This window comes from Neopelma chrysocephalum, unplaced genomic scaffold, assembly GCF_003984885.1.
Source record: "Neopelma chrysocephalum unplaced genomic scaffold, ASM398488v2 Primary Assembly neopelma1_24, whole genome shotgun sequence".
Classification (NCBI taxonomy): Eukaryota; Metazoa; Chordata; class Aves; order Passeriformes; family Pipridae; genus Neopelma; species Neopelma chrysocephalum.
In genome coordinates, this window is record NW_020897693.1 from 29,843,359 (window position 1) to 29,854,514 (window position 11,156).

At 38.7% G+C, this 11,156-nt stretch overlaps 1 protein-coding gene across 1 annotated transcript in view; it reads left to right on the forward strand.

The window, feature by feature from the left end:
* The window catches only part of NUBPL (nucleotide binding protein like), an 87,332-nt gene extending 81,464 nt beyond the window's left edge, over nucleotides 1-5,868 (forward strand). The window contains exon 11 of the mRNA XM_027698391.1: nucleotides 3,682-5,868. Within this exon, the coding sequence (XP_027554192.1) occupies nucleotides 3,682-3,744 (63 nt within the window). The 3' untranslated portion in view covers nucleotides 3,745-5,868. The remainder of the gene's footprint in view (nucleotides 1-3,681) is intronic.
* The last annotated feature ends 5,288 nt before the right edge of the window (nucleotides 5,869-11,156 follow it).

The window sequence follows — 11,156 nt, forward strand, 5'->3', positions numbered from 1 at the left end:
ATAAACCCTGTCCATTTTCAGTTGCAGCCTCACTTGTATAGCTTAGTAATGATGAAGTAAACAGCTGAACTGTGCTCTCTGTCTACAGATGCCACATTGAAAAGATCATGAGTAGGAGAAACTATTCAATACACGTAGGGTTGTTTTTATGTAATGCATATTGACAGTCACCAAGATTCCATTTAGACCTTTCAGGTATGTTGATTGATAGATAAGCCTGCACTCCTAGCTAAAGGATTTGTTCAAAGGTAGGAAACTAAGGCTTGAAACACTTGATTTTTGTTGAAGCCAGGTTACTGGTAGGATTCTCTACGGACATGTATGAGATACTAGTCTGTTCAACAGACAAAGTGGTGGTCTAGGAAAACAAAAAAAAGAGATGCTTAGCAGGTAAGACCAATTGTTGATAACTGTAGGGCTGGGTAACACTGGCATGCTGGCTACAAGGAATTGCACCAGGAATCTCCTGTTGCAAAGTGGCAGATCAGCTGCTTGGCAAGTAAGAGTCAGTGTACACTGGGAAATTGTTACTCAGACACTCATTAACAATATTTTTGGGGAAAAAAATCTTAAGTTTATTGGGATCTTGACATAGGGTAACATTTATACAAGCAATCAAGTCTGTTTATGGTGGATTTATAATTCTGTGTACAGTTTGGTCAACTCTGGAGCAGAAAAACAGCCTGGGCAGTCTCTAGAAGGGGCCAGATTTTCTATGGAGGTTGTTAATTGACTCATTAAGATGCATGAATTGATTTGTGCAAAGTGGGAGCTGCCTGCAGGACTATTCAAGAGAGTTCAAAATTCCCACCTGGAGTGCTCCTAGACCAATTAGTCAAATATTTAACTGCAAAGGCAGCTTGACTTCAGTCAGTCACCTTATTTCAAGTTAGTCCATTATCTTATCTAGGCGAGTGGTTAGTTGGAGAGTAGCTGGACCACCCAGGGAATTAGTATCTGAGTGAGGTGGGTGTTGCACACAAGCTGTGTTACCCAACTGCACTGCAGTTGTAGCCGTAGGTGTTTTAATTTCATGCTTGTGAATTAAGTTCTATAGTTCATTCTATAGTTCTTGCCACAAAGTCATGCATATGGGAGAAAACAATTCTACCTTGGTGTCTGCATTCCTTGCAAACTCAGAAAATTACACTGCTTTAGTTTTAAGGTGATGTGAGCACTGAGACTCTGAGGCGCTGGGGCCGGGAGTGCCAGAAGAGAAAACCCTACATGCTAGGAGCAATCCCTAGAAAAGAGGAGACATGAGTAATGCGTGGCCATGCAAAAGGTTGACACATGGTTCAGACTAGTGACAGCTGGAGCTAGTGGGAGCTACCAACCTTCCCTCCCTTCCCCTCAAGCTCTGACCTCTGGCATGTGTCAGTTCGTTTCCTATTTTAAAGGCTCATCAAGGATACAAGATCTAATTCATGGTTAGAGCTGTCTGAGAATGCTGCAGGAGGCAGGAAGGATCAGTGCATTTGGAGTTATTGTAGGGATTTCTTCTAGTAAAACAGGGCAGTTTGTCAATATGGGCTCCATATTCAGACTTACTTGAGAGGATGGAGAAGTAGGTTGGTGTAGTGGGTTGACCCTGGCCAGGTGCCAGGTACCCACTAAAGCCACTCTCACTCTCCCTCTGCAACTGGACAGAGGAGAGAGAAAAAAACAGCAAAGGATTCATGAGTTGAGATAAGAGCTGGGAGAGGGCAGTGACTGATTACCTTCACGGGCAAAACAGACTCAAAGTGGGGATAGTACTTAAATATTACTAACAGGATAAGAGCCAAAGAGCGAGAAATAAATCAGTCTTAAAAAACACCTTCCCCCCACCCCTCCTTCTATGTTCTCCCTCCTCCCCCCCAGTGGTGCAGGGGGACGGGGAATGGGGTTTCTGCCACTGCTCAGAGAGGAGTCCTCCCCCTGCTCCCGTGGGGTCACTCCTCCACGGAGTGCACTCCTTCATGAATGAGCTGTACCGACATGGGTCCCCCACAGGGGTCACAAGTCCTACCTGGGAAAAAATCTGCTCCAGCGTGGGATTCCCTCTCCATAGGCTTCAGGTCTCCAGCGGGACCTTGTTCCATCTTGGGCCTCCCACGGGGTCACAGCCTCCTTCATGCATCCACCTGCTGCAGCATGGGCTCCCCCATGGGCTGCAGGTGGGTCTCTGCACCCCGATGGTCCTCCATGGGCTGCAGGGGCACAGCTGCTTCACCATGGGCTGCACCACGGGCTGCAGAGGCCTCAGCTCTGGTGCCTGGAGCACCTCCTGCCCCTCCTTCTGCACTGACCTTGGTATCTACCTTGTTGTTCCCATGTTCTTACTCCACTCTTCCCTGGCTGGAATTCTCTTCTGCACAACAACCTTCTGTTCTTAAATATGTTATCACAGAGGCGTTATTATTACTCCTTATTGGCTTGGCCTTGGCCAGTGGCAGGAAATCCGTCCTGAGCTGGCTGGCATTGGCTTCACAGGACAGGGGAAGCTTCTAGCAGCTTCTAACAGAAGCCACCCCTGTAGTGCCCCCCAACCCCTGCTAGCAAAACCCAACCACAGAAACCCACAGTAACAGCTGGTTACAATCTGAACAGAGTAGGAGCAAATTGAAGTAGGGGACTTTGCTGTATATTGGACAGACACAGAACATGATGCGCCAACTAGAAACTGAAGCATCACAAATTCAAATTATAGATAAGGTATACATTTTTAACAGTGGAAGTAATCAACTTTTGGAACAATGTACAATGTATATATACACACACAGATACTATTTTAGTTAAAAATCTTTATATCAAGATTTGAGATATTTTTAAAAGACATGTTCTATTTTGACTAAAAGTTGTTGAGCCTGGTATAGGAATTATTTGGTTTAATTTTGTGGTTTGTTCTGTTTTGGACTTTATGCAGTGTTTTTATATATGTCTCTTGACATTAAATTTATGTTGATATTAGACTGATCATGGTCCTAGCTGTGTCATGATTTTAGAGATGTTAACATAAGTATACTTACTTGGCTTGTTCTCTATAGTCCTGCAGTTTTGTGCTATTGTGCCCTTCAGCTAAGGTATCTGACCAGATGCCACGGGTTGGTGTGAAAGAGAGATTTAACTCTGTGGATTCTAGAGCTGCAGAATTCTTTCCAAAACCCACTTCAGTCTTTGGGAAAGATTTCTTTTTTTGAAAATACTTTAATTTTAAAAGTCTGAATAGTGTAGTCTAGTCTGTAATGTAATTCTGTAGTGTAGTCTAGTCTGTAATGAATTAATTGTCTCAAAAAATTTTTTTTGAAATGTTTTTGGTTTCTCTGGTTGTCGTGGTTAGGGAAGTTTATAATTAATAGTACCTGTGGGACTAAAGAGTCTTATTCCTCCTCAACACTTCCAGGAGACTGTTGACTCTGTTTGCTCTTAAAGACAAATTGTTCAGTCAAGTTCTATTCTTAGAATAATAACTGAGTTAAATTTTACCAACTCCCTCTCCCCCAGTATTTTAAATAATGCTTGTACTTATTTTATGTATTAATGCATCATTTTTCCAGAAAACAGACTAAATTGAACCCATTTATTTAAATATCTTTGGTTTTCTTTGAAGGTGTGTGAAAGAACAGATAACTAACGAGATGTAAAATGTTCCTTTTTATAGAAATGAAAGGTGCTAAATATATGTTTCTGTTTTTACAGGCTAAAGCCTATCTGAAGATAGCTATGGAAATAGTAAGAAGACTGCCAGTACCTCCTGCTTGAACTATTTACCACAGAAACTTGCAAAAAAAGCCATCTTTGTTGCAACCAATGCAGAAGAGTCCTGCTACCTAATAATGTGGAGGCCATATCTTAGTTTTAAGAACTTCTTTAGGAGTTAATTTACCAGAGATTAAATTAAGATTGTGATATTTACTGGTTTTTGAATCATTGCTTGTCCATGTCCAAAGGGATTGAAGTGTGCAAACAATGATAGACAGTATTTAACTGCTGAATTGTAACATCATCAAGCATTTTTCATGTGTGCTATTTTATGAACGAAAACCAACGTCTCCACTCAAGGAGAATGATGAGAGGTATGCCAAAGGATTAATCCTGCTTAAAAACTTAAATTTTCAGTACTCTTAATTTCTTTCAGTTTTGGTTCAGCTTTTACGTAGTTAACTATCAAACTGACCTCAAGTTCTGCAACATTTTAAGAAGAAAAGTCAGTTGTGCAACTGCTGTACTTTTTGTGTGTTCACCTTTAAGAAAATTTTTAAAATTCCATATATACTCTGAAGAGTTCTTGTGATGGATGGTGATCAGATTTATTCATTATCAGATCAAGTTCGATCATGAGGCAATTCATGGTTTAGTGAAGAATGGATTACATGACCCTGAGGCTTATTTCTCGACCGTTTTGCATTGTAATGAACCCAGACAGAAGACCAAGTAACCGAGGTCCTCAGTGAAAACCAGATGTTTTGCCTGATCTCAGTTTGCCAGGGAATGCAATGATCAAGATAAATTAAATTTATGATTGCATATTCCTACTACAGTGCAGCAACTTGGAATTTGAATATAAAGATATATTTTTGAAGTAAAGAAATATTTAGTCTGCAAACTGCGTGGCCTTCTGGTTTGTTTTTTCATTGCCTTTGATCTTTATTTTTGTGTTAATGTGTGGAAGTGAAAGATTATGCCTTCAGGGAATGAGTTTCCATTTACAATTAGATGTTTGAGTTGACATTTAGGCTTTTTCATTTACACAATCAAGTATGGGTGTCTTAAACATATATGTTAACCATACCATACTGTGAATTTAACCATACTAGGGAGTTCTGCTGTTGACCTCTGAGGAACCGAGGTTTTCCCTGTATTTCCAAATACTTATTCAGGATTTTGGATGAATTGTTTTTTATTACTTAAATGATACAGCATAAAAGTTGATATAGATTTACATTAAGAATATTTAAGTTATATGTACTCAGAATTTGCATGGAAAATCTAGGCACAAATGATGAGTTGAATTTCAAGCTTAGGTGATTTTGTAAATATGTAAGTTACATAGTCCAAAACTGTGGATTTTTTACTTCAAGTCAATCTCTTAACCTCTTCGCCTTTAGCCTTCCCCATGCAGTCTCCTATAAGTGATCAGTTATTTCAGTAGTATATTATCCCAGGCCTGTAAATTTACAAAAATACTCACGTCCTTTGAGCTGTCTGATATATTTTACAAAAATTAAAGCTGGCTTTGTGTTCTGCCCTTTCATACTTTATTGATAACATTTTTTAAAATTAAATTTGATCTCTCTGTATTTGTTCACTTTGCTTTACATATCGTAATTGCTGATATACCTGTCTGTAAGTAATCCTGTGGTGGTTCTGGTGTATTATAACCATAAATTTCAGTTGAAAAACTGGGATTTCTGGCTGGTTTTTAATTTAAGACGGTGATATAGTCTGAATTGTTAGCATTTGTTATTTTCATTCTGTTAAAAAGTTTTTGAATGTCTCTGACATCCAGTTCATGTTGAGACTGGGTGAACAGTCAGTATACAGATAGACAGTTGTTTGCTTTCCCTTTTGTTTTTTTTTTTCTCATTATTTCTTGGGTTAGTTGAAGGATGAAATTTGCTTTCAAATGTCCTTTTATTTTTACTCCTTTTTCTCTTTTTTTCCCCCTTTTAATTAAGTACTGGGGTTTTGCTCTGTTGAATCTTTCAACTGCAGAACTATTTTGAATGCCTTTATCAAGAAACTGGTTCTAATGATTAAACATAGTTTCTGTGCCAGTCTCTGAAAATTCATATTTAGTTAACAGTTTTGTGGAAGGATTGCACAATGTAGTAGATTTATTGATTGAAAATTGTCAATCATTTTCAATAAATATACATAATTGTACAGAGTCGGTTTAAGTGCATTTAAGGGTAGCAATGATCAAATAAAATTTAAAATGAGAATGTATTGCTTTACTTCCCTCATTCTCATAACTGAAAAACTGTTTCCCAGCCCTTCTCCTGCAAAGTGAATGAAGGACATTGACAGTGTTATTACTGCTTAATGTTATACAAACACATATTCATATTTTCTGTATTACATGTATATATGTTAAGTATATATTAATGAATTCTAGTCAACATACTACATTTGAAATTGTAATTCATAAAATCTTTTATGTAAGTTGTATGGGGGGGGTGTTTGGATCAATTGGAGGTTTAGCAGGAGAAAGTGGTATTTAACCATAGTTTATAAATATAGATTATAGACTTGACACACAGTGCTGTTTGCTCTTTTCAACTCCAGTATTTTACTTTAATCTCAGTGATATTTCCTAGTGTACTAGTAAGTTGTTTTCTAAAAATGGTAATCCTAACAAGAGGGCCTGGCTTTCCTGAGGTGTATGGTGCTCTTTGCTCAGAAGCAGTGGAGACTTGCTGCAGAATTGCTGTGATCATGGATTACTGGCACAGAATTACTGAAGTCTGTAGCACTGTGAGCTACAGTTACACACTGGAAAATCCCACAGAGGAAGGAAGAGAAAGAAATAGAAGGGCTAGGGAGGCACGGGACCAAACAGGCAGGAATGGGGACAGAGGCCGGTCAGTCCCAGTTTACCTCCTGTATAGGTTAACAGCAAGATCCTCAAGAGCCCCTTGCATCACTGTCAGACATAGTTTCACTTTCACCACATGACCTTTTGTATGGTGACGACAGTTCCTGTGTTTGCAGATAATTCCTGCTGTTTCTTGGGTGAGGGGCATATGGGCTGTGTCTTAAGATAGTGCATTTCCTGGCTTTCAGAAATTTCGGTTTTGATGAAAATTAAGCTGAAAGAGGGTATAGAATTGAGTCAGTGAAGTATATTGCTGTAAGATTTTTACTGGTATGTTGAGCTCATTATGAATTGTTCAGCCTTTGAGACTATGGTTTGTGCAATACTTCAGATGTTAGACTTCTCACAACAAAACATTTTTAATTGTTATTTGAAGTTATGAGAGAAAAATAGTTTGCAAGTCAGTTTATCTCTACTAATTCGAGTTCAAACTACAACCCATTTTAGTTGCTCTGATTGGTGATCATGGTTATGAATTAACATTCATGCAGAGAAAAAGTGGCAAAGCAGGTCGTCTTCAGTATATTAACAAAAAACCCCTGTAGTTCAGACCTTACTTCAAATAGTTGGATTCACTTGGATCCAGTTCAGCAGGTGAAACCCTCTATAATATCTTTCCATTAGTAAGTGTGGTTTTCACCTTGACCTACTCAAACTCACTGTTATATTTTTCCTGTTTGTGATGGATGCAGTTGGTGCTGATTAGAAAAGGCTTTGATCTGAGGCAGCTGCTGTGCACTGGTTTGTTGGTAAACTGTGTTCAGGGCCCCCTAATATAAACCAAAGGCTGCAATCAAGGCAGTGGCAAAAGGGAATAAATAAGAGGTGAATCTTGTGCCAGTAGGAACATCTCCAGGTTCTAGAGAGGCTGCCCGTTACAGGGCTTGCCAGGTACAAGAATGTATGTGGAAGAAGAACAGCAGAAGAGCAGCAAGAAAGAAAAACCCTTCTGTTGCTTAGGAGAAAGATTAAAGTGCTGTGAGAGGCTCTGTGGGCTACAGAACTGATTAGCAAAGGTTAAGGCACTGAAGATGCTGTGCAACAATTTAAAGGGGATTTTGGTACTTACTCAGGCTGTGCAAAGCTTCTGTCAGAGCATCCTCAACCCTGAGGCTGACACATGAGCTCAGTACCCAAGTACCGAAGTCTGCAGGCAATGCTCCTGTCCTTCCAGATGTTGGTGGGGGTAGGATCTCCATGCTTATTTTTCCACATGGTTTGCAGTAGTTGTCCAACGTGTAAGAAACTTGTTCTACGCTCAGGTTTAGCTAAAGATTCAAATTCGTAGCTCCTAAACTTCGAAGAGATCCTCAGCCACTTGGCTTAGTCTTTGCTAAGGACCATCATGGAACATTCAGCACTTCTTCTGATAAGCCTGTATCGCTCGTGGAAAAATAAGGAACATAGTCCTAATCACAGCTAATTATTTTTAGCCTAATGACTTGGGCTAGGCTTTGATCTTGCTCCCAGCCTTATTGATGTCTTTTACCTAATGAGACTGTGAATAAAATTATCAATGCTTAGGCTAATGCCTGGCATTTGAGCTGCTTGCTGATGTGGAATAAGGCTCTGGGGTTTTGCTTTTGTGATTTTGATACCCATGTGTCATTCTAGTTTCTCATGGCCACATCTGGACCTATACTGTTGTCATCATTTTTATTTAACAGGAATACTGCCTAGTGGAGATGGTTAGGGGGAAAGGCTTCTGCTTAGGAATGCTTGACCATAAGATGAATCTGAATTGCTGATTTAATTTCAGAATTGACTTATAATGGTAGGAGTTATAATGATAATTATGTTTTATTTTGGCAGCGTATCAGCCAAGGCCCCGATATGTCAGCCATGTATCACAAAAAACACAGCAGAAGAAAAAATTAATTCCCAAAATAGTTTTCAACCTAAATTTAAGACTTGCTTTTTTTTTTTTTTAACCTGTGTTTTGCATTATAAAGATATTAAGTCTGAAGAAAAGGTATATTCAAAGGTCTGTATTTTTCCATCAGCTTCACATATTCAGAGAGGGTTTTTTTTTTTTCCAGCAAGAAGAGGACGGGCACAGCCTGTCCTTCCTTATGCACCTATTCCTCTAATTTTCTGTTTGTATGAGTCTGGATCTGAATACCCACTTTAATCAATGCAAATAGATTACTTCTCCTAGGGAGTGCACGAGTCTTCGAACAAGCTAGTGGGGAGGGAGAACATCTGTTGTCCTTTAACATTGTTTTGAGGGCTTAGACATCTATTTGAAGTGTTTTCACTCATACCACTGGGATTTTCTAAAACTTGTGTTATTTCTTCTTTTCTTTGAGAGAAAGGCTGGAGACTCCCCATACTTGCCTCTTCCATGTATGCTTCCTGTTACTAAACAAGGTCTGTTTTACAGATACAAACTTCCGTTTACTTTTCCTGAAAAGTGTTAGCTTATAAATATTGACTTTCTAATGACACTTATAAGTACTTTTTAGAGACTATTTCTTTTCCCAAATTAATATGGAAGAAATACTAAAACGTATTTTTAAAGCCCAGTGTAACTGCATATTTAGGAGTAATAAACAGGGTGAGAAACTATCCTATTAAGCCAAACCCACAGTCTGTAGGTGTAATTTTGGAGTGTTCGTCCACTGCGTAAATGTTGCAAATATTTTTCATCTCATTAAGGGAAAATGTTAAATGAACTAAAGTTCAGGAGCCTGAATGTTCTCCTGCTCCGCAGTAAGCATTTGAGAGTGACATGAGATCTGTCTGTAGGCTGTTTTCTGCATTGATTTATCTGCTGAATCAGGAAGTTTATACCTGTCTCTTCTTAGAGGGGGAATTTCCATATAAACGGGCTTTTGTCTGTGATTGGCTTGAGACCTCTAATTAATTACATTTCAGATGAAGTGGGGAGATTATGGGTTTGTACTCCCTACTTCTGCCTGTAGGATATTAGGGCCCAATGGCTATTTCGGAGAGTTACTTTTTAGAACAAGTTTTAAAAGGCTGGAAGAATGTGCCTTGTAAGCATCTAGGCTTTGAAAACTTAGTCTAATAACCCCACATTTATTTGTGAGTGCCAGCACTACTGGCATCTCTTTTGTAATGCCTTAATATCCTAAGCTTTTAGGAAGCCTGTGAATTGTGGCTTGTTTGCACTTTTTTATAAATGCGTGTTTTACAAATGCATTTCTGCTTAACACAGACAGTTACTTCATTTTTGGCTTAATTTCTCAACAGTGTAAATAAACCTCTTTTTGTAAAGCAGTTTTCCTTGCCTATTGGTAATGCATCTAGAAAGTTATTCCTCTAGAGAAAGAAGTGACAGCGCTGTTTGATGCTGAATACCTTCTTTCCTGTCAGGTTAATACAGGAAATTGTAGTTGTTGTCTCAATGAATGTTGTTGGTTTCGTTACCCTGATGGGAAATATATCTTCATTAAAACAAAATGAAACTGCTGATAAAATGTCTTTTAATTATTTAGAGCTTGTAGCTCATGAACTTTGAAAACAGTACATTCTAGAGTAATTTCTTTAAAATGTTCCCATTTATAGACTTTTTAAATATATTTTTTTAAAGAAAGTAGTAGTATTAGAGATGTTTGGACAAGCTCTTAGGTGTTGAAATAGATTGCTTTCCACTGCCTGAAAAGGTCTGCCATTTTCACAAAGAATATGAGTCAGTGAAATTATGTATTATTGCCCATCAGTGCCTGCGTACAGAATCCTAAGTATGAGTCTGCAGTAGCAGGTGACAGGAGGGTAGAGAGATGACGTACCAGTATTTGCCTGGAATGACCTCATGCCAGGAAGCAATAGGAATTTGTTTGGCAAAGCAAAAATAAAAGCAGGGTTACATTTTTAGTGAAGGCAGATGGGTCAGGGCAAAGCAGGGAATTCATCTTAGCTGATGAATGCGACTGGCATATGAAAGGAAATAAAACATTTAATTGAGAAATGAAATGGAAAACGAATCTTTCCCACTTCTACCGGAAATATATGGCTATGTGACCTGAGGTGCCTGGCACACTGGGGATGTGTTGATTCTAGTGCTTCAGAAAGGTGACAAGACTCAGCAGATCATCAGGAGCCCTCATTTATGACAAAATTTCTGCATGTTAGGGAAGCAATTGAAAAATGTATTTACAAGTGAATTGTTGAACACAATTGCTACAGAAGGTTACTTGAGGAATGAAATGTCTCAGTTCTTGCTCAGTCTGCTTTACATCAGGTGACGTGCCATCCCAAGGTGGTCATTTATTAAAGTTAGCATTTTAGCTGTCTTTACCACAGGAGCTGAAGGTGAATGCAGTAACAAGATATATATTATCTGCAAAGTACTTTTCCTGACACCATCGTGATACCAAGTGTCAGGAAAATTTTGAATACCTTACTGAATTATTGTACCTGAGCTTAATATGCAGTAACTTGAAGTTTCATTCTATTTCTGTCATTTTTTCTATACAAAGTGTATCATGTTTTCATTTCCAGCACTTTATGCCTGTTGTTGGTTCCTCACATAAAGATAAAAAGATTTATGTACAGGGACTCCGAGAGGGAATTTCATGCTTTGACATGAAATTATATATTTCTTCAAAAC